General features: G+C 40.9%; 1 protein-coding gene across 1 annotated transcript; it reads left to right on the forward strand.

The window, feature by feature from the left end:
- Positions 1 to 2,135: 2,135 nt before the first annotated feature.
- PtrM4_070430 (uncharacterized protein) lies at positions 2,136 to 3,788 on the forward strand (the record flags this gene model as incomplete). Its single annotated transcript, XM_066105905.1, has 1 exon — positions 2,136 to 3,788. The coding sequence occupies one exon, from the start codon at positions 2,136 to 2,138 to the stop codon at positions 3,786 to 3,788; it is 1,653 nt and encodes a 550-aa protein (XP_065964532.1).
- Between the last annotated feature and the right edge of the window lie 24,203 nt (positions 3,789 to 27,991).

A 27,991-nucleotide genomic window follows, 5' to 3' on the forward strand; every position in this document is an offset into this window, starting at 1 on the left:
AGATAATACAAAAGCTTAATAATTATATTCAGTCTAAGCGTCTATCTACTTACGCTTCTAAGAAGGCCCCTATCTCTAATAATAACAATAATCAATTCGTTTCTAAAGAGGAGGATATTGCTTTTGATATTTATAAATACTATACCTACTCTTCTTAAAAAGAGGAGGACTATATTAATCTTTCTAGCGAGGCTAACTACAATACGCCTACTTATAAGGCGGGCATCTCTCGCTAGGATAAGTATAATCCTTTTTTCAAATTATAGGCTTTCTACTAGTCCTTCGTCTGCTTAAAAGTTTGAGCGTCTTACGATTCCTAATCGCGCTACTATTCGTTGTAAGTCTATTCAAGACTTTACTTATTATATTTGTAAGATAACTAATAAGTTTGCTAAGAAGCTTAAGCGTAATAAACTTAGGTTTTTTTCTTTTCTATTAATCTCTTGCTCCTTAGGTAAGCCTCGCTAATAACGCATTCTAGCTAATTAAGGCCTTTAGCCTTAAGCTTTATATGGTAAATTCCTGATCAGACTAATTTCTTTAAATCTCGCTTTATAAATCAGCGATTTATTGTTTCGTATCTTAAAGTTTAAATTATACTTCAAACTTCTTAATCTGTTATTAGCTTAAAGACTTTATGAGACTGTTAGCTAGCAATAAGCTAGTCTCTAGGTACTCTACATGGAACGATCTCTTTACGTACTCCTACCTAAGCTATATATTCTAAATGTCTATATATTATAGTCTTATTATAAATCACTTATTCTTCCTCGTAACTAGCTAAATCGTTTGTTAATTATTTAACTAGATCTTCTAAATATCCCTAAGATTAAGGGTTAGTTTTTTAAAGAAGCGCTTAAGAGCTATAGCTTCCTTGGCTATATACTTAAGAGTAAGGAGTTTAGCTTTAGTAGTTAAGGTAGTTACTATACTCTAGCGCGTTGCTTTCTAGAAGATCGCGCTACTAAAGAGCATCGTAATATAGCTATATAATAATCGACGTGTTTCTAAATTATACGCAAACGACGCGTAACTATAGATAACTAGGTCCAGTTTATTATAGCACCTATACTAGATAGTATCCTATTAAGTCTTATATAAGTATAGAATTATATATTCTACTGCATTTATATATTAATTGTTTAAAATAGTTAGGAAATGTAATAGCCTAGAGACACTAAAGGCTACGTTAGATCTAAGCATAATAGCCGTATATAGGACTAATCTAACTCTTTCTTAGTATACCTTAATCTACTACTTAGTTACCTCTCTATTAGACTTAATTATTTCTTCTAATAGTGGTAAAGTAGAAGAGACTATTTTATTCTTTAAGTTAAACTTCTTAGTAATCTTATTAATATACGTATTATAGAGCAAGGTGATTATCTAAGAGTCTTAGTCTCAAATAACCCTAACTCTAAAGAACCACTTAACTAATCTTTATACCTTTATCTTATACAATAAAATAATTACTTTCTATAATTCTATGGCTTAATTCTTAAACTTTTTATACAATAGAAGTAGGATATTATCTATATGGATTAGTAATAAGTACTTACAATCCTTATCTAAGAATAAGTAGGGCTCATCCTTTAAGTACTCTGGTCCTGCTTTCTTAAGCGATCTAAAGAACTCCTTATACTCGAGGACTAGTACTTGTCTTAATCTATACAACGCCCGATTAAGTTAAATATGTATTTTAGGTTTGTCAGATCTATTAGGTAGCTAATAGAATATAGAATTCTCTATTATAATTATAGCATTTAAGAATAGTCTTATAATATCAAATTATGTAACATCCTGTCGCAGGAATATATATATTCTCTAGCCGTAACGCTCAAAGATTAGTCTTTTTGCGTTTCGACAGTTATGAGACCTTCTTCCGCTCTCGCTACCTAAGTTTCGAGTTTTCGGCCACCTACTTATGTGGGTGACCTTAAGCGAGTAAGCAAAAAATAAGTCTCGGAAATATAAGAATTTCGAATAGGGCTACTCTCCTATTATTTAAAGGAGACTTTTTTATTATAAGTAAAGAGACCTTAATATTATTAGTAACATGGTTGGCAAGCGAGCGGCCCACGCAAGCGAGCGGCCCACCCCACCAACTTTCTGCGCCTTGTAAACTCCTCCCTATTATGGCTCCCCCAATTCAAGCCCCACCAACCTCTTCTGAGGTTAATATACACCTTGCAATCTCAGCTATCAATAGAAGCCAAATTCAGTCTATAAGAGATGCTGCGCAGACATTTGAAGTCCCCCGAACGACGCTCCGACGCCGACGCGCTGGTAAGCCTGCGCGCGCAGATTGCCAGCCCAACTCAAGGAAGCTTACCCAGAGAGAAGAGGAGGTGATTATCAGCCATATACTTCAGCTAGATCAGCGTGGATTTGCGCCTACCTACGCAGCTATACGTGATATGGCTGATAAGCTGCTAGCTGCGCGCGGCACTAGCCAGGTTGGGCAGAAGTGGCCAGCCAACTTTGTCAAGCGTACAGACAGTCTTCGGACGTGTTTTAACCAAGCGTACGATAGGCAGAGAGCTCTATGTGAGGATCCAGCCCTAATTAGGACCTGGTTTAAGCTTGTAGAGGAGACAAAAGCCAAGTACGGCATCTGCGATGAGGACGTCTACAACTTTGATGAAGCTGGCTTTATAATAGGCAAGATTACAACGCAGCTAGTTATAACAGGAGCAGAAAGGAGAGGTAGGCCGAAGACTCTTCAGCCAGGCAATCGCGAGTGGGTAACGCTAATCGCTGCTATCAGCGCTGCTGGCTGGTTAGTCCCACCGTTCCTCATCTTCGCTAGCCAGTACCACCTATCAGCCTGGTACGAGGAAGCTAAGATCCCACGCGACTGGGCGATCGCAGTCAGCGACAATGGCTGGACGAATAATGAGCTTGGAGTTGAGTGGCTAAAGCACTTTAACGCTCACACGCAGGCTCGTAGCATAGGCGCGCGTCGCCTGCTTATTGTTGATGGCCATAAGAGCCACCAATCTCTAGCGTTCCAGGAGCTCTGCAAAGAGAACAACATCTACACGCTTTGTATGCCACCTCACTCATCCCACCTACTCCAGCCGCTTGATGTTGGCTGCTTCTCGCCATTAAAGCGCGCGTACAGCCGTGAGGTGGAGAGCCTCATGCGCAACCACATCAACCACATCACTAAGCTAGAGTTTCTGCCAGCATTTAAGATAGCATTCAATCGCGCCTTCACGCTAGCCAACATCTGCTCAGCCTTCCGCGGCGCAGGCCTTGTTCCTCTACAACTAGAGGCTGTTCTATCAAAGGTAGATGTACAGCTGCGTACACCTACTCCTCCAGCAGCTCTACCAGAGGCTCCCTGGGTAGCTCAAACGCCGAGCAACGCGCGTAAGCTTGAGGCTCAGTCAAGCCTCATACGTGAGCGCGTGCGCCAGCACAAGAGCTCATCACCAGCTTCAATTATTATAGCAATTGACCAGCTAAAGAAAGGCGCTGAGGTGATAATGCTCTCTTCTGAGCTAATGCGGGATCGGATCTCTAGTCTTGAGAAAGCCAACAGCGCAGCGTCAGCGCGTAGGCGGCGCTCTAAAAAGCATATACAGAAGCATGGAGTACTTACAAAAGGAGCTGGAGAGGATATACTGGCTCAAAATGAGGCTGACCAGCAGATTGCTCATGAAGAGCGTCAAGGAGGAGCACGATCAGGCGTCAGCCAGCGGGCTCAAAGGCGCTGCACCAGGTGCAAGGAGACTAGGCACAACTCACGCACATGCAACACTAATACTATTAATATAGAGTAATCTACTGTATTACTATCTAGCAATAATATTATCGCGTTGTTGAGATGTATCGCTTTGAAGTTGCAAAAGTTGGTGGGGTGGGCCGCTCGCTTGCGTGGGCCGCTCGCTTGCCAACCATGTTAGAGAGTTTGTTGTTCAATTTTTCGCTAGATAGATTACATAAGTGCGGCTTAGTAATCTAGGGGGTGTGTCGCAGAAATATATATATTCTCTAACTGTAACGCTCAAAGATTGGTCTTTCTGCGTTTCGACATATCTATATTAAACTTAGCTATAATCGCTATAGCGGTACGAAAAGATTTAGCTACTAACGTAGCTATATAAGTAGAATTTGGTAAGTCTTCTCCTTAGAGATTACCTCTTATAATAATCTAAGCTTTACCTTAGTTAAGGTACCTATCCTAATTACACTTATATATCTAAACCTATTTAAGCGAGAGTAACTTATTAGGGACTTAATCTATTAGAATCTTAGTCTATATACTTTTCTTTTTAAGCAAATTAATCTTCTTATAAGCGTTATGTATAAATAGAGGACCTATTAAATAGTTCTATAGCTCGCGCTATATTAGTAGTAGTTTAGGTAGAACATTGTTATATAGACGATCCCCTGAATTAAGTGCCTATAGTATAGATAGATTAAGCGTCGCTAATATAAATATAGTATCTAGCGTCTTATAACTTACTTGATTCTTCTAGGTATTGTTAACACTAGTATATACGTGTGCTTAAAATCGTTCTATAGACTATCTATATCTTAGAAAATTATAATTAATGCGTGCATACCTCTAGGTGTAGCTCTACTTCTTAGTTAATTATCTGGATCTTTACTTTTACCTCGTCTACGCCTAATAGGTATATAGTAATAGACTATATTAGGCTCTAGCTAATCTCCCTAGAGTTTCCTTATCACGGAGATGGTGCGCAGTGAGACTGAGGTAGAATATGTGTTGTACTGTGAGGAGCGTAAGGCTCCGCGAGGTGAGAGCTATCTAAGTGCTGGACCCTGGGGCTAGCGACAGGTCACGTGCCTCACGTGATGTCCTTCCTAGGCAGGGTCAGTACCGTGACATTCCTACTAGTCTATTATATAGGCGCACTTAATCTAATATCTAGATCCTCTATTAGCGTAGTTACCCTTAAGGAAGATCTTACTAATACGCGTAGACGTCTACAACGTCTTATACCTTAAGTAACTAATTATTCTTAAGTAGTTATTCCCTCTTAATTATCTACGTTTGTAGACACTAGTTGCGTAAGAGATTTATCAAGTTATATTAGGCGCTCTAGCCCTTTCCTACATAATTCAGTAATAACTACATTACCTATATCTAGATCTCTAATTATACTAGGTTAATCTATTCCTTATTAAATACTAGATGTCACGGTAACCGCCGTGGTCCCCTTGACACTCCTGCCTCTGACCTATGCGCTCCTGCTCTTAACCCGTACGCTCCTATCGCAACAGCGCAATGTACTATCCTCGACAGTATGCTACTGCCCCGACATCTGTATAACGTCACACAAGCTTCCTTCCGCTATATATCTTTCTCTGGTGGAACTCTCCACTTCTTTTCTTCACGCAACGTCTTGTATTTACACTTAAGTACTGTACGTAGCACACAAATTAAACTTCTTTATAAGTTCTAAGATTACTGCTCGTTGCCTCTCGTGACATTACGTTGCGTCTAAAAAACATTATCTCCGCTATATCCTAAGCCGCCAACCCTAATCCGATGCAGCAGATCCTTTAATAGCTGTTAGTTATTAGCACAACGCTAGCAAAACAGGAGGCACGCTACTATAAAGAAATTAACGCACCTAGACGAGAGCTTAAAGCCTTCAAAATTAATTTAAGACTACCGTCTCCACCTCCCTGGATAACCCCGCTTTCACCAACTCGGACGACTCCGCCCTTAGCCTCACAACGTACTAAACGCCTACTAGATCTACTAATGTTCACTAGCAAATAGAAGGACCTACCGCTATTTCTTACGAAGCTCAATTTTAAGCTTCGTAGCAACGCTAATTAATACCCTAATAAGGAGTTAAAACTTATCCACGCCTACTTTTAGCTCGAACACGATCCTGCTATGCTCGTAGATTTATTAATTAACTCTAATATTACAATAGCTAAGGGACTTATACTATTCCTATAAGCTACGTATAGCGACCTAAACAAGGAACTCTTAGCCTAGAGCAAACTTAATAACCTAAAGCAAGGAAAAAAGAAGATCTTCTTGTCCCACTTCGCTGAATTCCGACGATTGATCGGAGATACCAGTCTAAATAAAGCCGCACAGATCTCTCAGCTCCGCCGCTCCCTCTCTAATAAACTACGGCATGCTATAGTTAGCGTTAAGATCCCACAAAACCTTAACGAGTACGCTAATCTAATATCCTTATACAACAACGATCTCCGTCACCTGCTAGACTAGAGCTCTTATCGATACCACACCTAGATTCGTGACCTAGACGCTATAGAAATCGACGCTGCGAAGTACGCCCCCCTAGGCTCTACTAAGCGGCAGAAGAGAATTAAGGATAGTAGTTACTTTAAATATAGCAAGAAAGGTCACATTTCCTAAGACTACTCTATTCCTCTTCCCTAAATCCGTGCCAAAAGCTCTTCCCTAAAGACGAGCGCCGCTCCTACCCGTTAAAACCACCGCCGCCGACAATCTTCTATCTCCACCGTGTCCGTACTCTCGCGAGAAAGCTATTCTCCACGAGGAAGACAGTCCTCTAACTCGTCCTATAATCGTTAAGTAAAAGTATTATCCTAGGGATAAGTCGCCCCTTAGGACCTTAGTTTCCCTAGATTTCTGCAGACCTGTTAACCGTTCTAACTTTAACTACGCCTTAGAACTACTAGATTAATATTCCTTGCACGATCCGCTAAGGCAGCTTCTACGCTGGCGTGCTCGCACTAATTGACACAGGTGCTACTAGCTTAGGCTTTATCCACAGGCCTCTAGCGCGCAAATAGAAACTTTATCTTAAACCGCTTTCTACTATACTGCACTTAAAAGGATTTAACAGCACCTACCTAAACGGCGGCTATATCGCCTACACTACTAAATTAACTCTCTAATACAATAACTATAAAGAGACTATCTAATTAATAGTAACTAATATTAGAGACTATAGTATTATCCTTAGCTAATCTTAGATGTTTAAGCACTAAGTAAGTATTAATTACGACTATAAATAACTACAGTTCAACGCTAGCTAATGCAGGACACGATACTTAGCCCGCTTAAACTTAAGACCTAAACTGTCCGCAACAGTAAAACACTATCCTCTACTATCTGAATCCTGCACCTAATCTCTAAAACTAATAATGCTAATTTGATATTAGCACAGCTAACTCTTACCTAAGATATATTAGCAATTACGCGAATCTACACCTAAACTTGAATCTGAACCTAAACCTAAACCCGAACTTAAGCTAGATATAGCGAGTTACTTAGATTTCTTACTTAATGAAGAGCCTAAACTAGCCTTAGACGACGAACTAAATATACACTATATTAGAGCTGTTCTATTCGTCTGCATTGCGAAGAAGCTAGACCACGAGATCTTTGCGGTCTTAATCGCTAGCATAGATAAGGCTCTTGCACCTAAGGTATACACTAACCTAGCTACAAAGTTACCCGAAGAGTATTATAACCTGCTTAAAGTCTTCTCTTAAGAAGAATTAGATCGATTACCTAAAAGGCGACCTTACGACTATAGGATTAAGGTTGAGGAAAGCAAATAACTAGGATTTAGCCCTCTATACAGCATGTCCTAGAACGAACTTAAGGTACTACACAAGTACCTTAACAACAACCTATTAAAAGGTTTTATCTAAGCTAGCTCGTCTCCCGTCGCCTCCCCTGTTATCTTTATTAAAAAATTAGGAGGTAGTCTCTGCTTCTACGTTAACTACTGTAGTTTAAATGCTATGACTGTTAAGAACCGCTACCTAATTCTACTAATCTAAGAGACCCTAAATCGACTTAGTAAGGCTAGGTACTACACAAAGCTTAATATTATCGCTGCTTTTAATCGTCTCTAAATTGCAGACAGTAATAAATAGCTTATAGCCTTCTAAACCTAATACGGCCTATTTGAATACTTAGTAATACTATTTAGGCTAGCTAATACCCTAAGCACGTTCTAGCACTCTGTAAACGATATACTACGCCTGTACCTAGACATCTTCTGTACAGCGTATCTCGATAATATTCTAATCTACAGCGAGAACCTACACGAACACTAAAAACACGTCTAATTAGTCCTTAACGCTTTAAAGGAAGCTAGACTACAGCTTAATATCGATAAATGCGAGTTTTACAAGAACGAAGTTGTCTACCTTAGCTACGTGATTAGCACCAACGGGGTACGAATAGATCCTAAGAAGGTATAAGCTATAATAGACTAAGAATACCTAAACAACGTTAAGGATATACGAGCTTTCCTTAGCTTTACAAACTTCTACTAAAGATTTATTAATAACTTCTCCCGCCTAATAACTCCGCTTATAGCTCTAATAAAGAAGGATGTAAAATTCGCCTTTAACGACGCCTACTAAAAGGCCTTTAACGATCTTAAGCACGCTTTTACTATAGCTCTCATCCTCTAATATTTTAATCCTAATTTGCTAATTATCGTAGAGGCTAACGCCTCTAACTACGTCACCGCAGGGGTGCTGTCGCAGCGTGACACTAATAGGATACTTAGGCCTATCGCTTATTACTTAAAAAGGATAAACCTAGCTAAGAACAGTTACGAGATTTACGATAAGGAGCTGCTTGCTATCGTACAATGCTTCGAACAGTAGAGACCTAAACTAGAAAAAGCTACGTTTCCTATTACTGTGTTAAGCGATTATAAGAATCTGTAGTACTTTGCAACGACGAAGCAGCTTAGCTACTAATAAGCACGCTAGGCTAAATACTTATTACAATTTAACTTTACAATTATATACCGCCCTAGAAAGCAAGGCGAAAAGCCTAATACCCTTACCTAACGTTCTTAAGACTAGCTTATCTAAGACGAAGCCTAAGAAACCTAAAAGTAGACGCTACTAAGACCTAAACTATTTGAGGCGCTAGTAGAAATCTACCTTATAGAAATAGATCGCTCTATCTATTAAATTATTAAGGATAAGTACTAAGCTAACCTACTTAACTCGCTAGTTAAGGTAACCTTATAACTACTTAAAGATAGTGCTTAACAGTTAAAGATTCTAACCTTAAGCAAATGCGAAGCTAGAGGAGGACGCTTATACTATCGCGACTAGCTCGTTATACCTAACAATAATAAGCTTAAGATTAAGATCCTCTGCGCAGCATATAACTCCGCGTGTGGTAGCTATTCTAGCTATAGCAAAACACTTAAACTCGTCTAACGCGAGTACTACTAGCCCTGTATATTCGACATAATTCGTCGATATGTTAGCTGCTGCTATATCTGTTGCCGTTCGAAGGCTTCTCACGAGAAGTACCACGGCCTTCTAAAACCGCTGCCTGTACCTAAATAGAGATAGTAAGATATCTCTATTAACTTTATTGTTAATCTCCCTAAATCTAAAGAATATAAAAATATTATAGTAGTTATTAACTAATTAATAAAATACTATTATATAATCCCTTGTACTAAGATAGAAGCCGTAGACGTCGCGCGAATGTTCCTCCGCTCCGTGTGGTGCAACTACGGCCTTCTAGACACGATTATTTCTAACTAAAGTAGCTAGTTTGTCTCCGCCTTTTACGAGGAATCATGTAAATAACTAAAAATCGACCTACGCTTCTTAATAGGATTTTATCCTAAAATTAATAGTTAAACTAAGAATATAAACGCTGTTATAAAACAAGTCCTACGTGCGTATATAAGCTATAGACAGAATAACTAGGTAAGCTAGTTACCTACTACCTAGTTCGAAGCTAATAATACCGTATCTAAATCTACTAGGGTATCCCTAATAATAGCCTGTTATAGCTAGAACCCCTAAATAGAGTTTAAACTACCCTCTAGTATAAAGAGACCTGCGTACTAAGCCTTACAGGCTTGAGAAGTAAATTAGATAACTAAGAAAATGCGCGATGTAACTAAGTTTATCCGCGAAGAAATAATATAGGCATAAGCTATATAATAAGAATATGCTAACTAAAAACAGTTGCTAGCACTAGCGTACGAGGTTAGCGACGAAGTCTAGCTTAACGCCCGCAATATTAGAATATAACGCGCCTTAAAAAAGCTTAACTAGAAGAACCTTGGTCCTTACTGTGTAGTTAGGAAGATCTCCTCTTACGTATACTAACTCGACCTACCCACTATAATAAAGATTTATCTAGTCTTTTATATATCCCTCCTCTAACTTACGGCAGTAAAATTAGATTTCCTACCTAGCTAGCACGTACTACTACCTAAGCTAGTATTCGTAGATAGTAAGCTATATTACTTTGTTGAGAGCGTCCAGAACCTCTACTATAAGAAACGACAAAAGCGACACAAGTACCTTATAAAATAGGTTAGCTATAAAGAACTTTCTTAGGAACCTGCTAAAGAGCTAGAAGAGAACGACGCCGTTATTCGCTTCCACGAAAAGTTCCTAGAAAAACTAAAACCGTTAATATTAACTTAACCTAATATTAGGAATAATACTGCTATCACTCACTCTCTTAAGAGCTTAAGAGTAAGAGGGGGGTACTGTTACAGTAACCACCGTGGTCTCCTTAACACTCCTGCCTCTAACCTATGCGCTCCTGCTCTTAACCCGTACGCTCCTATCGTAACAGCGTAATGTACTATCTTTAACAGTATACTACTGCCCCAACATCTATATAACGTTACGTAAGCTTCCTTCCGCTATATATCTTTCTCTAGTAGAACTCTCCACTTCTTTTCTTCACGCAACGTCTTGTATTTACACTTAAGTACTGTACGTAGCACACAAGTTAAACTTCTTTATAAGTTCTAAGATTACTGCTCGTTGCCTCTCGTGACAACCACTAAGACGGCTACTTTATCTTAGCATAACGAACTTGTGTTACAAATCTTTAGATTCTTTGCTATTAAAATAGAAGCTACCTTATGTTATACTTTTATAAAATTTAGAATTCATGTTAAGGTGCGTAGGCAGGAAAAATTGAAGGTTTAAACTGTTGTTGTATTGCAGATGCTATAGAGAGTTTATATAGGTAAGTAATGGTAAACAGCGCTAGCCTAGATAGGCGTAATTCGCGAAGGCGAGTAGTTGCGAGCAGGTGAAGACTAGTTAGTCGTCGCGACTAAAGTAAGAGTGGGAGCAGGAGAGACTAGTTAGTCGTCACGACTGCAGTGAGAGCAGGAGCAGGAGAGACCCCAAACTGTAACATACCCTCTAGGTAGCGTAAACTTAATGTTAAGGAGTTAATAATAGCTAACTGTTACACGGAGGTGGCTATACTGCTCTAATCCTAGTCCGCACTAAGGCAGGTGAGACTAATGTTGAAGCTCCGCGTGGTTTGTCTGGTGACAATGTAGGCTATTAGGTATTTGGTAATGACAATCCAATTCTATATAAACGATAGAATAACTAAGTATTAGTCTAGGTAAGAGAAGAACTTATAAGAGAGAGTTAACTATAATAAGTGTATTAAGGGAATCCTCTACAACTATATACTCGTTGCCTTTGTCGAGTGCTATCCTGACTATCCCTTACATCCCTAGATTGTTAATAATGTTCGTGATAGCTGCTATTCTTAGGCGCCCTGCTATCTTTTAGATGGTTAGCCTTGGCGGGATGCTAGTCACGTGATCTGCACGCCCCGCGCCGATTGTTACCTTCTAACGTAGGTCTGTTAACCTTTAACCTTGTGATAGGCTAGACCCATGTATGCCTACTTGTAGGCTGAGAGAGAGCAGCGCAGTCATACCTCCTATATAAATATCGACTACGCAAGCTAAATCGCGCTGATTCAACATGTGCATGCCTTTTGCGTAAGCGTGGCGTATGTAGTCGTGCCGCTAGTCTTATAGACTCACGCTCGTTACAAACCTTACGCCTACTATTAAGGAGAGAATCCTTTCTATTACTTATAACGTTATCCCCCTCTTAGGGCTATTGTCTAAATACTCTAGGGTTTTATTTTTCTGTACTGCTCTCCGTACCGTAAGCTATATATAATGCCTTAGTATATCTATCTTATTATATACGTTTCTTCCTCTATACCTTCGTAACTATGCCTAAGGTCTAGTCGCCTCGCTGTTCTTGCAAACTAACTTTCACTAAGGAGCTTTGTGTTTATACTATAAAGATAGAGAGTTATCGTCTTAAGATGTTTACTAAGTGTAATCGTTGTAAGGAGAAGAGTCTTCGTTATTTTATTAATACGGCTTCTAGGCAGTGTGCTAATTATATTAAAGTAAAGGCGAAGTATAGTCTTCTAATCTCTAATAAGAATAGGGGAAAGTTTAGTAGGCGAAATATTAAAAGCGTCTAGAGATTACTTAGCTAAAGGCGTAACTTACGTAGAGCGAGGTAGAGCTTCTAGAAGCTAAGGCGCAGGAGTAGTTACTTACCTATCGCGATCTTGCTGTGCTGAAGGAGTTAGATCGTGCGAAAGAGTAGGTTAGGGGGGAGTCCGCCCCTAGTATAGACCTCTCTACTATTAAACCACCACTGTCTAGATTTTTAGCTAATTTAGGCCAGTTCTAGGCTGATATCAAACTATTTAACATAGTTGGCAAGCGAGCGGCGCACCCCACCAACTTCTGCAACTTCAAAGTGATATATCTTAACAACGCGATAATGTTATTGCTAGATAGTAATACAGTAGACTACTCTATTTTGATAGTATTAGTGTCGCATGTGCGCGAGTTGTAACTAGCCTCCTTGCACCTAGTGCAGCGCCTTTGAGCGCGCTAGCTAAGGCCTAATCGCGCTCCTCCTTAACGCTCTGTATAAGCAATCTGCTGGTCAGCCTTATTTTAAGCTAGTATATCCTCTCTAGCTCCGTTTGTGAGTACTCTATGCTTCTATATACGCCTTTTAGAGCGATACCTACGCGCTAAGGCTGCACTGTTAGTCTTAAGACTAGAGATCTAGTTACGCATTAGCTTAGTAAAGAGCATTATTACCTTAGCACCTTTCTTTAGCTAGTTAATTACCTTAATAATTAAAGCAAGTAATAAGCTCTTATGCTGGCGCACGCGCTTACATATAAGGCTTAACTAAGCCTTAAGCTTACGCGCGTTGCTTAGTGTTTAAGCTACCTAGGGAGCCTCTAGTAGAGCAGCTGCTAGAGGAGTAGGTATACGTAGCTATATATCTACCTTTAATAGAACAGCCTCTAGTCGTAGAGGAATAAGGCCTACACTACGGAAGGCTAAGCAGATGTTAGGTAGCGTAAACGCTTAATTAAACGCAGCCTTAAACGCTAGCAGAAACTTTAACTCAGTGATACAGTTAATGTAGTTACGTATAAGGCTCTCCACCTTACAGCTATACGCGCGCTTTAATGGCGAGAAGCAAGTGGCTAGAGTAGGTAAGATAAGTAAGGAGGCATATAGAGCGTATAAAAACTATTCTCCTTATAGAGCTCTTAGAACACTGGAGATTAGTAGCTCCTATAGCTATTAATAATAAGCAGGCGACGCGCGCCTATAGTACGAGCCTGCGTGTTAGCGTTAAAGTGCTTTAGCTATTTAACTTTAAACTTATTATTTGTCTAGCTATTGTCGCTGACTGCGATCACCTAGTCGCGTAGGTTATCCTCCTTATACTAAGCTAATAGGTAGTACTAGCTAGCGAAGATAAGGAATAGTAGCACTAACTAGCCACTAGCGCTAATAGCAGTAATTAGCGTTGCCTACTCGCGATTACCTAGCAAAATACTCTTTAGCCTACCTCTTCTCTCTAATCCTGTTATAACTAGCTGTATTGTAATCTTGCCTATTATAAAGCTAGCTTTATTAAAGTTGTATGTGTCCTTATCGCAGATACTAAGCTTAGCCTTTATCTCTTCTACTAGCTTAAACTAGTGTTAGATAAGGGCTAGATTCTTATAGAGAGCTCTCTGCCTATCGTACGCTTAGTTAAAACACGTCCGAAGGCTATCTATACGCTTAATAAAGTTGCGCGGCTAGTAGATGCTAACTAGGCTAGCGCTGCGCGCAGCTATTAGCTTATTAGCTATATCTCGTATATTAACGTAGGTAGGCCCAAATCAACGTAGATCTAGGTGAAGGATATAGCTAATAATTACCTCCTCTTCTCTCTAGGTAAGCTTCCTTAAGTTGGGCTAGCAATCGCGTCGTGTAGGTATACTAGCGCGTCGATTACGTAGTGTCGTACGTGGGACATTATATATAGCTGTAGCAGTAGAAGCACTATTAATTTAATGCGTATTAATAGAAGAGATAGTAAGCTGTATATCTGCTTTATTTAAAGCTAATCAAGGTGCGCTGCGTAGAGCCATTGTATGTTAAGGTAGGAGAGGTGTAGAAAGTTAGTTAGGTGGCGGCTCGCTTGTACTGGCGGCTCGCTTATAAAACATGTTATCCTTAATAAGGATAACTAGAACTTTAATGAATTAGGCTTCTTAATAGTCAAGATTACGTCTTAGCTTATAGTTATAGGCTTAGAGAAGCCTAGGAAAGCAAAGAAACTACAGCCTAGCGATCGCGAATAGACTACCCTAGTATAAGCTGTCGGCGCGACGGGAAGCGTATCCCACAATTTACTAAGGAGAACGCTCGCGTAGGGCTTAGAGGCGCTAGATTAGTTCTATTTAACCTAGATGCAGTGTTATTAAAGCTTAATATAAGGTTGCGTACGCTAACTCTACCACAGCGCGACGACGTCGCGTAGGAGGCAAAGATGCCGCGTAACGCCAAAGAGCTAGAAGCTTAGACTAAGCTTATTTAATAGAGGATGCAAAGGCGCCTAGGTCTCTCTACAAATTCTCTTAATAAGCAGGTATAGTAGCTAAGTAAAGGCGCGCAGTAGATAGCGCATAATATAGTGTTGCTACAGAAGGAACAGGCGCGTGTACGATACGTAATTAAAGAGCTTATAAAGCGTAAGAGCCGTAAAAGGCGGTATATACGGGTAAACGAGAACTTAATAGTTAGCGAGGTATTAGACTTAATTGCTAAGAGGGAGGGTAGTAGTCGTAAGGACGGCGAAACGCCTACGAAGAGGGTGCGCGCTAAGAGGCACTGCGGCCGTTACAGCGAGGTTAAGCATAATTCCCGCACCTATGAGTTAGAAATAGAGGATACTGTTGAGAAAGAATGACTCTCTCAGTCATGGCATGTAAGTGTGTCAATTGCTAACTATACAAAGCTCGGCTAATATAGAGCGGTGTGGGTCATGTGACTTAGCGTCCTCGTGACAGGTGACCGGAATATTCTCAACACTCCCCCATAAGCCGATCAGCTGTACCCACTACTTTGTATAGGTCTTGCAGTCGAAGCTTCTTCTCCCTTTATATGCTTCCACTGAACGCCTTGCATGCACTTTCAACACTCCCCCAGAAGTGCCTTGTCAACAAGAATGAAACCTCCCTGTCACCCTATAGTGGCCGTTACGTTGCGAGTCCCTCAAGTAAAGTGAGGTATCGGCCGAGTGAAGAGTTGAGGAAAGAAGGTCGAGAAAGAAGGTCGAGAGAGAAGGTCGAGAAAGAGGTCGAGAAAGAAGGTCGAGAGAATTTTCGCGTTTGAAATCAAGGTAGAATCGATATCACCAACATACCGACTCTCCCTCGACTCCTACGTGAGAGTCAGCGCTCCCTCAGCTTGGTACTCCCAGTACTCTAGCTGTGTACGCTCCTCTATCCTAGCGCTCCCCTAGCTTAGTACTCCCAGTACTCTAGCTATGTACGCTCTCCTCTCTTGTTGTCCCGCTCCGTTCCTCCGCTCCTGCCTCCCTTGTCTGTGTCCTATTCAGGGCTCCAGACCCTAACACCCTTATTCTCCCCCATCGTTATATAAGCCTTTGCTTCTTTGCGTTTATTTAACGAAATCCTTTGGAAAGAAGAAAAAAATCGATCGAGAAATCGGAGAGAGGTCGAGAAAGAAGGTCGAGAAAGAAGGTCGAGAGAATTTTCGCGTTTGAAAATCAAGGTAGAATCGATATCACCAACATACCGACTCTCCCTCGACTCCTACGTGAGAGTCAGCGCTCCCTCAGCTTGGTACTCCCAGTACTCTAGCTGTGTACGCTCTCCTCTATCCTAGCGCTCCCCTAGCTTAGTACTCCCAGTACTCTAGCTATGTACGCTCTCCTCTCTTGTTGTCCCGCTCCGTTCCTCCGCTCCTGCCTCCTTGTCTGTGTCCTATTCAGGGCTCCAGACCCTAACACCCTTATTCTCCCCCATCGTTATATAAGCCTTTGCTTCTTTGCGTTTATTTAACGAAATCCTTTGGAAAGAAGAAAAAAATCGATCGAGAAATCGGGTGGGGTAGGTGGGTAGCGTTCGAGAGAGTAAAAAAACTTCGAGCACCGTCAAACGGTAGGTTTTCGAGTTTAAGGAATTGAAAGTAGGTATCTTCGAGACGCTCCCAGCTTCTCCGGACGATAGTCCATTTTTCTTCGGACTTAATACCCTTCGCGGTAGCCAGGGCGACGGCCCAGTGTCTTCAGGACTTAATACCCTTCGCGGCAGCCAGGGCGACGACCCAGTGTCTTAGAATATAGAAGGCGACGACCTCCTGGGTTGTTCTGGCGTAGACACGCATATACCAGCTTGCTGCCCATATCGAAGAAACGACACTCCGGACACTCACAATGCACACGCAAGCGCGTAAGCCGGGCTCATAACCTGTTGAGAAAGAATGACTCTCTCAGTCATGGCATGTAAGTGTGTCAATTGCTAACTATACAAAGCTCGGCTAATATAGAGCGGTGTGGGTCATGTGACTTAGCGTCCTCGTGACAGGTGACCGGAATATTCTCAACAGATACAGATAATAGCGAAGATTCGAAGGTATAATATACTATTGCGTACAGCATAAAAATTATTGTGGTGTTGCGCGGCGTCGTCGCGCAGGCGTGTCGGTGGGGTAGAGCTGCCGACTCGCTCGGGTTGCCGACTCGCATGGGAAACACGTTATAAGGATAGTTATAATTGTCGCGGAAATGGACTTGATGTTGGACGTCAGATGATCACATGATCGGATCGGGTCTTTGAGACTCCGGATCCGTGCCAAGGGACTGGTCTATTATGTATAAAAACCGGACTAGCTGTCTGATCATTCTGATCCTTAGAGCAATTAATAATCCCACTCTTAAACGAATCTAATTAGTGTTATTCTGACTATCATAGTCATAAGCCTAGCGTTTTAAGATCGCAGTATTAATTCTCCCTACTTACCTATTTTACGTTAATTATATAATTGGATTATTACTCTGTTTATCTCTCTCGATTTATTACTTCTGTTCTCGTTAAGTCTATTAATTAATCCTGAGACAAAGAGGACTATTATAGATTATGACCCTAAAATCCTAGCACCTAATGTTATCCTATACATCTACAAGGACTAGCACCTATAGTTCACGCCGCTTAAGAAACACTCGCGCGATCGCGGAGTCTAGGAATATATTAACCTAGATGACAACACTCTTATGCCAGCAATTAAATCTCTTAAGTTAGTCTATCTAGCTATTCTACCTAAGCTCGTTAAGCCTACCTCGCCTACCTTAGAGCTAACGCCCGAATATTAGGTTTCTCTTAAGATGTATAATTATAAGAAGGCAGGCTACTAGCTCGCTATTAAAAATTATAAGGAGGATATTCGCGTCTAAAAAGTCGTATATAGCAAGTAGGTTAGAAAGACTTTGAATATTGAGAATACTAATAAGTAGATTAATTATATAGCTTCTTTAGACTTACTCCTAGTAATTACTATATAACTCCTACGCAGAACATCTACTCTATAGGCTATAGTTAGAGAGATTAAGAAGCGTCTCTCGCTATTAGATTTAAACACTAAAAACCTCCTCCGTATCTAATACAGGGCTCATTTCGAGAAGGCTAAAACTAGTAAATCTAATATAGATAAATAGCTTACTAATTAGTAGGCTCTCTATATAAAAGCTTAAGCGTTTAAATTTATAAATTTAAGAGAAATCTTACTATCACTTACTTTGTAGATACGTTAGCGGCAAAGATTGCTCTTAACTAGGCACGTAATTTGCGATAAATAATTATAGCTGCGTTAGGTATAGGTTAGCGAATTATGAGCCTTAGTAATCTAGCTAGAGTATCTAACTTAACTATAAAAGAGAATAAATTATCTAGCAGAAAGGGTAGATTAACAAAAGTGCTCTCTACGTTTAGCGGTAAACTACTTTAAGTAGAGGAAACTCTAAAGAATTTACTAGAGGACTATAGAAGTATTACCTATATAAGCCTAGTAAGCTATCTTATTATTAGGAGCCTATTAAATACTATAGCCTTTTATTAGTATGATAGTTGGGATGACACCGATCAGATTCGTTCAAGAGTGGGATCATTGATTGCTCTAAGGACCAGAAAGATCAGACGGCTGGTCCGGTATTTGTACATGATGAATCAGTCCCTTGGCACGGATCCGGAGTCTCAAAGACCCAATCTGATCACGTGATCATCCGACGTCCAACATCAAGTCCATTTCCGCGACACACCCCCTAGTCCGACGCTGTCTCAAAAAGTCGGACTGCTATTCGCATGATTGGATCACTCATCGTGGTGCCCCTCTATCTTTTTGATCCTCTGTAAGTCAGCCACTAACTGGCGCGCCCCTCTATAGGCATAAAAGCTGCTCCTCTAGTCGCTTTCGACCATCACACCTTGTTCCTTCGAGCTTTTTTTAAAAAAAAATAACATGGTTGGCAAGCGAGTCGGTCAGGCAAGCGAGTCGGTCACCCAAAAACACACCAAAAAGCTGAGTTTTGGCAACTCGATATCTCAACAACCACCAAATAGATTTTTCTCAAAGGTTCTACCAGAGCTCTAGGATTATAACTTTATAAGATTCTATAATTACAGGGCCCTAGCTACTCTAGATATAGAGATATAAAATTTGGGGGCTAAAAAAGCGGGAATTTTTCGTTTCTGCTTAATAACTCTACAATCAAGTTAGCTATAGCCCTGTAACTATAGAATTTACATGCTTATGTATGTGCAGCTTTACAATAAGATTTTAAGAAAAATCTATTAGGTGGTTGTTGAGATATCGAGTTGCCAAAACTCAGCTTTTTGGTGTGTTTCTGGGTGACCGACTCGCTTGCCTGACCGACTCGCTTGCCAACCATGTTATGCCTGCTGCATAATCATGAGTTCTCCTTTCTGTTCCTATAAAATGCTTAAAAACAAGTGTTCGCAGCCAGTATATGCGGCTGCTCAGTTCCTTCTAGTAGCTTTGACCAGTCTCTTAAAATTGATTGATCGCCAACTATATAGCGGTCCAAAAAATCGTCCTAGATAGGCTATATTGTCCTAGACCTTCTGCTCCTCTGTGTAGAAACCTGCTGAAAAATGACATCCTGAGTCTTTTGCGGTTGAGCGGTTAATCTTGCGTTTTAAAGACTTCGTGAGGTGCGCGGTGATAATTAATAATCCTTGCGCTGTGAATAGTCGGAGATTGTTTGTTATGCTAAAAACTAGTTGGCGAGCATCACACTAGCAACGCTGAGAGCGTTGCCCCCGCTAGGCTAGCGCTAATCCCTAATATTAATGCCTATAGCTTAGTCCTTTGCTTAGCTGCTCTATGTTTTCTACTTTACTATTACAACAATCCTCACTATCGCCTTTACTCCGCACTATTACTCCTTCGAATTCCCGCACAGCACGCTCTCCACTCTTCTCGCCTTCGTTCTCCTTTGCTCTTTCTGCTCGTCTTCGTCGTCGCCGCTCTAGTTATGGTAAGTTTGAGCAGCTGCGCAGCAGTAAGTAAGCAAGATACTAACAAAATACAGCCTAGGACTACTCGCGGCAAGGCCGCTCAACGAGCTAATGCCGAATATACTCGCAACTCTAAGATCACTGCCTCTAGTAGCTTGCGTTCGATCGGCGCTCCCTATTCTACTGCTAGTAATTGCTCTAGGCCTAAGTCTCGTCGCCGCACCACCTCTCTAATTAACGATAATATAAGCCTATTTTCCCGCTCGTCTGTTAAGAAGCAATACAACTCTTAAGCTAGTGCTCTTCGCAAGTTCGCCTGCGAGCGTTGCGTTAAGCGGTAGGCTTTAAACAATAGTAATAGGCTTTGTTATAATTAGGCTAATAGCAAGAGCAGTTACTGCAAGGCCTGCAGGAGCTATATGTGTGCTCTAGTATAAGTTTCGCGCTTAGTCCCTAATCTTAATTAGATTAGCTAATGCTGTTCCTAGCGACGAGTCGATCGCTAGTGACGTTTACGCCGCCATAAAGCAAGGCATGCGTGAGCAGCGCAAGGACGCTTCCTTTGTAAGTAATGCTCTAGTTAATTAATAGCTTGTGCATAGCTAACAAGGTTATATAGCATATTATTAAGAAGTACCACAATATCGTCTTTAAGATAATCTAGAAGCTTAATAATCGCATTAAGTCTGAGCGTCTATCTACTCGCGCTTCTAAGAAGGCCCCCGTGTCCTATAACAATAATGATTAATTCGTCTCTAAAGAGGGGACGTCGTTTTTAACATTAATAAATACTATGCCTGCTCTACTTAGAAAGAGGAGGACTATGTTAATCTCTCTGGCGAGGCTGACTACACTACGCCTACTCGTAAGACGAGCATCTTTCGCTAGGATAAGTATAATCCTTTTCTTGATCGTGAGCCTTCTGCTAGTCCTTCGTCTGCTCGAAAGCCTTAGCGTTTTGCTGTTCCTAATCGCGCTGCTGTTCGTTGCAAGTCTATTTAAGACTTTGCTAATCGCATTAGCAAGATAGCTATTAAGTTTGCTAAGAAGCTTAAGCGTGATGAAGCTTAGGTTCTTTTCTTTTCTGTTGATCTCTTGCTCCTTCTTAGGTAAGCCTCGCTGATGACGCATTCTAGCTAATTAAGGCCTTTAGCCTTAAGCCTTGTATAGTAGTTTCCTTAATCAGACTAATTTCCTTAGACAACGCTTTATTAATTAGCGATCTATTATTTCGTATCTTGAAGATTAAGCTGTGCCTTAAACTTCTTAAACTGTTGTTGGGTCAACGACTTTGTGAGACCATCGGCTAGTATTAAGCTGGTCTCTAGGTATTCTACCTAGAACGATCCCTTTGCGTGCTCCTGCCTAAGCCACATGTTCTGAATGTCCACATGTTGTAGTCTTGTTGTGATCCGCTTATTTTTCCTAACAACCAGCTAAATCGTTTGTTGATTATCGCACTAGATCTTCTAAACGTCCCTAAGATTAAGGGTTAGTTCCTTAAAGAAGCGCTTAAGTGCTATAGCTTCTTTAGCTGTATGCTTAAGAGCAAGGAGTTTAGCTTTAGTAGTCGAGGTAGTCACTGTGTTCTAGCGCGTCGCTTTCTAGAAGATCGCGCCGCCAAAGAGCATCGCAATATAGCCGTGCGATGAGCGACGCGTTTCCGGATCATCCGCAAAAGACGCGTCGCCACAGATAACTAGGTCTAGTCTATTGTAGTGCCTATACTAGATAGCATCCTATCGAGTCCTGTATAGATACATAATCACTCGTTCCACCGCCTTTATGTGCTAATCACTTAGATTAGTCAGGAAATAGGATAGCCTAGAGACAGTAAAGGCTACGTTAGGTCTAAGTATAATAGCCGTGTACAGGACTAATCTAACTCTTTCCTAGTATACCTTAATCTGCTGCTTAGTTGCCTCTCTATTAGACTTGATTAGTTCTTCCGACGGTAGCGGAGTGAAAGGGAATGTTCTATCCTCTAAGCTAAACTTCTTGGTGATCTTGTTAATGTACGTGTTATAGACTAGGGTGATCGTCTAAGAGTCTTAGTCCCGAATAACCCTAACCCTAAGGAACCACTTGACTAGTCCTTATGCCTTAATCTTATACTTCGAACTAATTACTTTCTATAATTCTATAGCTTGATCTTTAAACTCTTTACGAAATATAAGCAGGATGTCGTCTATATAGAACAACAACAAGAACTTGCGATCCTTGTCTAGAAACAGGTAGGGCTCTTCCTTTAAGCACTCTAGTCCTGCTTTCTTAAGCGATCTAGAGAACTTCTTATACTAGAGGAGTAGCGAGTCTCTTAATCTGTACAACGCGCGATTAAGCCGAACATATATTCTAGGTTTCTTAAATCCGTTAGGTAGCTAACAGAACACAGGATTTTCTGCTATAATCTTAGCATTCAAGAATGCTCCTACGACATTAAATTGCATAATCTCTATATCGAACTTAGCTGCGATCGCTATAGCGGTCCTAAAGGATTTGGCCGCCAACGTGGCTGCATAAGTAGAATCTAGCGAGTCTTTTTCTTAGAGATCGCCTCTCACAACAATCCGAGCTTTGCCTTAGTTAAGGTACCTATCTTGATCACACTTATATGTCTAAACCTATTTAAGCGGGAGTAGCTTATTAGGGACTTGATCTATCAGGATCTCGGTCTATATACCTTTTTTCTTAAGCAAATTAATCTTATTGTTAGAGGCATCTATAAACAGAGGGCGCATTAAATGGCTCTGTAGCTCGCGCTATGTTAGTGGTGGTTTAGGCAGGACGTCCCTATGCGGACGATCCCCCAAATCAAGTGCCTGCGGCACAGATAGATCGAGCGTCGCTGACATGACTACGGCATTCAGTGTCTTATAACTTGCTCGATCCTCCTAGGTCTTATTTATCCCTAGTATGTACGTGTGCTTGAAATCGCTCTATAGACTATCTATATCTTGAAGATCCGCGATTAATGCGTGCACACCTCTAGGTGCAGCTCCACCCCCCAGTTGATCGTCCGGATCCTTGCTTCTGCCTCGTCCACGCCTAATAGGCATATAGCGATAGACTATATTAGGCTCTAGCTAATCTCCCTAGAGTCTCCTACTAGTCCTTTGTGTAGGCGCACTTAATCTAACATCTAGATCCCCTGTTGGCGCAGTCGCCCTTAAGGAAGATCCCGCCGATGCGCGCGGACGTCCACGACGTCTCGTGCCTCAAGCAACTAATTGTTCTTAAGTAGTTATTCCCTCTTAATTATCTGCGTCAGTGGACACTAGTTGCGCAGGAGATTTATTAAGTTGCGTTAGGCGCTCTAGCCCTTCGCCACGTGATCGAGTAACGACTAGATCACCCGTATCTAGATCTCTAATTCCACTAGGTTGATGCATTCCCTGTTGAATACTAGATAGGAAACGCCGATTAGCGTCTATCCTAGAGCTATACGGCTTAGGCGTCTGCTTTAGGGTTGCAAGTCTATATCCTAGATTCTAACCTGTGCGAATTCTTAAATAATTACTAGCTAGTGAATCACTTCGCTTAGTCTCTGCTTGCCCTTATTCCTAATTATTTGGCTGGCCGGCCACTAGTTTAGGTCCTTCGGGTAGCTCACCCCTGAGATTGCTCTTAGTGGTTAGATCCGTCGTCTAGATTACCTAATCTCCAAGGGACGGGATATTAATGTCCGCCCCTAGATTATGCAATTCTCCGATATTAAGCACATCCGCAAGTTCGATTGCTTGTTCCTTTAGTATCTCATCCTCGTTCTTCCTTATGTAGAAACGAGTCTCGTCAAAGGACACATCGCGAGAAGTAATTACTTAATTAGTAATAGAGATCTATATCCTATAGAGATTAGACGCTTAATAGCTAACTAAATATCTAATATAACCCCTTAGATTAACTTTAAATCCACGACGATCTCGCCCTGCTGCGCGGTCCTAATCTAAGGGATATGCGCGACAGCTATAGGCGTAGATCCCACTCCAATCTGGTCGCAGATCCGCGGTGCGGTGTCTAATCTGCGCAGGCTCGTACTATCTAAAGTACTGCCTAAACCAGCTCTCGATGATTTTATTAGGAGATCGGTACTAATAGACTACGGTAGGGCTTCTTGCGTATAGGTAAGCCGCCGCATCTATAATCTTAGGCTAGAGCTTCTTAGGGAAGTTTGTGCTAAGGCGTATCTTAATCGACTTCGTGATTAGCTCTTAACCCGCCCGCTCCGCCGAGCTATTTGGCTCATGTGTATATAGCAGAGGACTAAGGATTATAATCCTCTTCTCTTTAGCCTATTCCTCGTATCTTAATCGCCCTCTCTAAGGCAAAGTAGCAGTATCGTTATCTTAATAGATTTCTATAATCCGCAAGTCGTACTTCCGTTGTACCTAAGCTTTAAAAGCTGTAATCACCCGTATAATCTCTAACAGAGTCTTCCCTTAGACATTATAATTAAAGATTTTGCCTAAAAAATCTTCTTTAATAATTAGAGTAAACTGCTTATTTAATCGTCCCTTTGGAAAATTGAACAGATCCTACGAGACTCGATAGAATGGTCGGGGGGATCGCTCTCTTGGTCTCCGAGAGATCACCTGTGTGGCATAGGTAGTGGCACAATGCTCACACTCCAGCTGTCGGGTGCCTTCGATCCTGACGTTCTAGGCAGCTTAGGCGAGTGCTTGCAAAGCTTTTTAACCTAGGTAGCCTAATCTTTAATGCTACAAAAGCTTATTATCTAATAGAAGTTTTGGCTGAGCCGATCGTCTTACACTGTTTACTAATAGTGGCATAGAAGGATAACGGAATAGCTTATATTTAATAAAGACTAGGTTATAGGCGACGTAGAGCTTTCTAAGGATAATGCTGTGCTCTATGTCCCTAGAGCGGATAGTCTAATTATAACTAGTGTACTAGAATCTAACCTTCCTAAGCAAGGCTTCAGAAACAATGTTAACATAAAATCCTTTAACAACTATAACGTTCTTAAGCAACAGGTCCTGTAGACTATCTAGTCTATTAAAGAAATCTTTGAACAGTCAATCACCTACCCCTAAGACTAGTAAGGATTAAGTACTAGCCTTAACTATTAGGTAGTCTAAGCACTTCTTGTAAGTTCCTAAGACTAATAGGTTCTAATTATTAGCAAGGTAGAGCGCGCCACCGCCGTCGAAGATCGTGCTATAGGAAAATAGGTGACCACTATAGTTAAGGTTAAAGATAGCATTGCTCAGATCCCTTAAAGTGCGAGGATTAATAATATAAGCTACGATGGTGTTCGTAGTCTTAGACTTTTTAGACGTTTGCTAAGTAGAATTAATCTTCTATCTAGCTTGTTTTAGCTGTGTAAGCAGCGTTAAAAACTTAGAACTATAAAGCCTTTAGTTAATTATCCTAGTATCCGTGTCAGACAAATAGATCGGAGTAGGTCCTAGATTAGATTTTCTAGTGATTGCCTGTTAAAGCCTGCAGCATTTAATAGGCTCCTAATAATAGGATAGCTTGCTAGGTTTGCACAGACAATACTTCCGTGGTCCTCTAGTTAATCCTCTAGAGTTTCCTCCGCTCGGAGCGGATTTACCGCCAAACGTGGAGAACACTCTAGTTAATCTGCCCTTTCCGCTAGATGCTTTGTGCTCTTATATAGTTAAGTTAAACACTCTAGCTATATTGTTAAGGCTTATAGTCGGCTAACCTATAGCTAACGCGGTCGTGATTGTTTATCGCAAATTGCGTGCCTAGTTAGGAGCGATCTTTGCCGCTAACGTATCTAGAAAGTTGGTAACAGCGAGATCACCCTTAACTTCGTAAAGTTCGAACGCTTAAGCTTTTGTATAGAGAGCCTGCTAATCGTTAAACTACTTATCTACATTAGATTAACTAGTTTTAGCCTTCTCTAAGTGAGCCCTGTATTAGATGCGCAGGAGGTTCTTAGTGTTCGAATCTAATAGCGAGAGACGCTTCTTAAGCTCCCTAACTACAGCCTGTAGAGTAGATGTTCCGCGCAGGAGTTGCATAGTAATCGGCAGGAGTAAGTCCTAGGAAACTATACAATTAATCTACTTATTAATATTTGCGATCTTTAAAGCCTTCCTAACCTACTAGTTATATAGGACTTTGTAGACGCGAACATCCTCCTCGTGATTTTTGACAGCGAGCTAGTAGGCTGCCTTCTTATAATTATACTCCTTAAGAGAAACCTAGTATTTAGGCGTTGGCTCTAAGGTAGGCGTGGTAGGCTTAACTAGCTCGGGTAGAATAGCTAGATAGACCAGCTTAAGGGATTCGATCGCTGGCATAAGAGTGTTAACATCTAGGTTAATATATTCCTAGACTCCGCGATCGCGCGAGTGTTTCTTAAGTAGCGGGAACTATAGGTGCCAGTTCTTATAGGCATATAGAATAACATTAGGTGCTGGGATTTTAGGGTCGTGATCTGTAATAGTCCTCTTTGTCTTAGGATTGATCAATAGACTTAACGAGAACGGAAGTAATAAATAGAGAGAGATGAACGGAGCAATAATCTAATTATGTAACCAACGTGAAAAAGGTGCGCAAGGAGAATCGATACTGCGATCTTAAAACGCTGGGCTTATAACTATGATAGTTGGGATAACACCGATTAGATTCGTTTAAGAGTGGGATCATTAATTGCTCTAAGGACCAGAAAGATTAGACGGCTGGTCTGGTATTTGTACATGATGGATCTGTCCCTTGGCACGGATCCGGAGTCTCAAAGACCCGATCCGATCACGTGATCATCCGACGTCCAACATCAAGTCCATTTCCGCGACAATTAGTAATTACTATAAAATATTATTTAGAACCTACTTTTATCTATCTATCTAACACGAATAATAGGATAATCAACTAAAGGCTTCAAAGTTTCAAGTTTTAAACGCTGCTTATATAACTAAAATAAGCGAGATAGAAAACTGATTTTACTTAGTAAATGTCTAAAAAGTCTAAGACTATAAACACTAACATGGTTGGCAAGCGAGCGGCGCACGCAAGCGAGCGGCGCACCCAAAAACACACTAAAAAGCGGAGTTTTGGCAACTGAATATCTCAACAACCACCAAATGGATTTTCTTAAAATCTTACTGTGAAGCTGCACACACATAAGCATGTAGATTGTATAGTTATAGAACTACAGCTAACTTGGTTGTAGAGTTGTCAAGCAAAAACGAAAAATTTCCACATTTTTAGCCCCCAAACTCTATATCTCTACATCTAGAGTAGTTAGGGCCCTATAATCATAGGATCTTATAGAATTATAATCCTAGAGTTCTAGTAAAACTTTTAAGAAAAATCTATTTGGTGGTTGTTGAGATATTCAGTTCCCATAACTCCGCTTTTTGGTGTGTTTTTGGGTGCGCCGCTCGCTTGCGTGCGCCGCTCGCTTGCCAACCATGTTAGTGTTTATAGTCTTAGACTTTTTAGACATTTACTAAGTAAAATCAGTTTTCTATCTCGCTTATTTTAGTTATATAAGCAGCGTTTAAAACTTGAAACTTTGAAGCCTTTAGTTGATTATCCTATTATTCGTGTTAGATAGATAGATAAAAGTAGGTTCTAAATAATATTTTATAGTAATTACTAATTGTCGCGGAAATGGACTTGATGTTGGACGTCGGATGATCACGTGATCGGATCGGGTCTTTGAGACTCCGGATCCGTGCCAAGGGACAGATCCATCATGTACAAATACCAGACCAGCCGTCTAATCTTTCTGGTCCTTAGAGCAATTAATGATCCCACTCTTAAACGAATCTAATCGGTGTTATCCCAACTATCATAGTTATAAGCCCAGCGTTTTAAGATCGCAGTATCGATTCTCCTTGCGCACCTTTTTCACGTTGGTTACATAATTAGATTATTGCTCCGTTCATCTCTCTCTATTTATTACTTCCGTTCTCGTTAAGTCTATTGATCAATCCTAAGACAAAGAGGACTATTACAGATCACGACCCTAAAATCCCAGCACCTAATGTTATTCTATATGCCTATAAGAACTGGCACCTATAGTTCCCGCTACTTAAGAAACACTCGCGCGATCGCGGAGTCTAGGAATATATTAACCTAGATGTTAACACTCTTATGCCAGCGATCGAATCCCTTAAGCTGGTCTATCTAGCTATTCTACCCGAGCTAGTTAAGCCTACCACGCCTACCTTAGAGCCAACGCCTAAATACTAGGTTTCTCTTAAGGAGTATAATTATAAGAAGGCAGCCTACTAGCTCGCTGTCAAAAATCACGAGGAGGATGTTCGCGTCTACAAAGTCCTATATAACTAGTAGGTTAGGAAGGCTTTAAAGATCGCAAATATTAATAAGTAGATTAAT

Source organism: Pyrenophora tritici-repentis, chromosome 2, assembly GCF_003171515.1.
Source record: "Pyrenophora tritici-repentis strain M4 chromosome 2, whole genome shotgun sequence".
In the NCBI taxonomy this organism is placed as follows: domain Eukaryota; kingdom Fungi; phylum Ascomycota; class Dothideomycetes; order Pleosporales; family Pleosporaceae; genus Pyrenophora; species Pyrenophora tritici-repentis.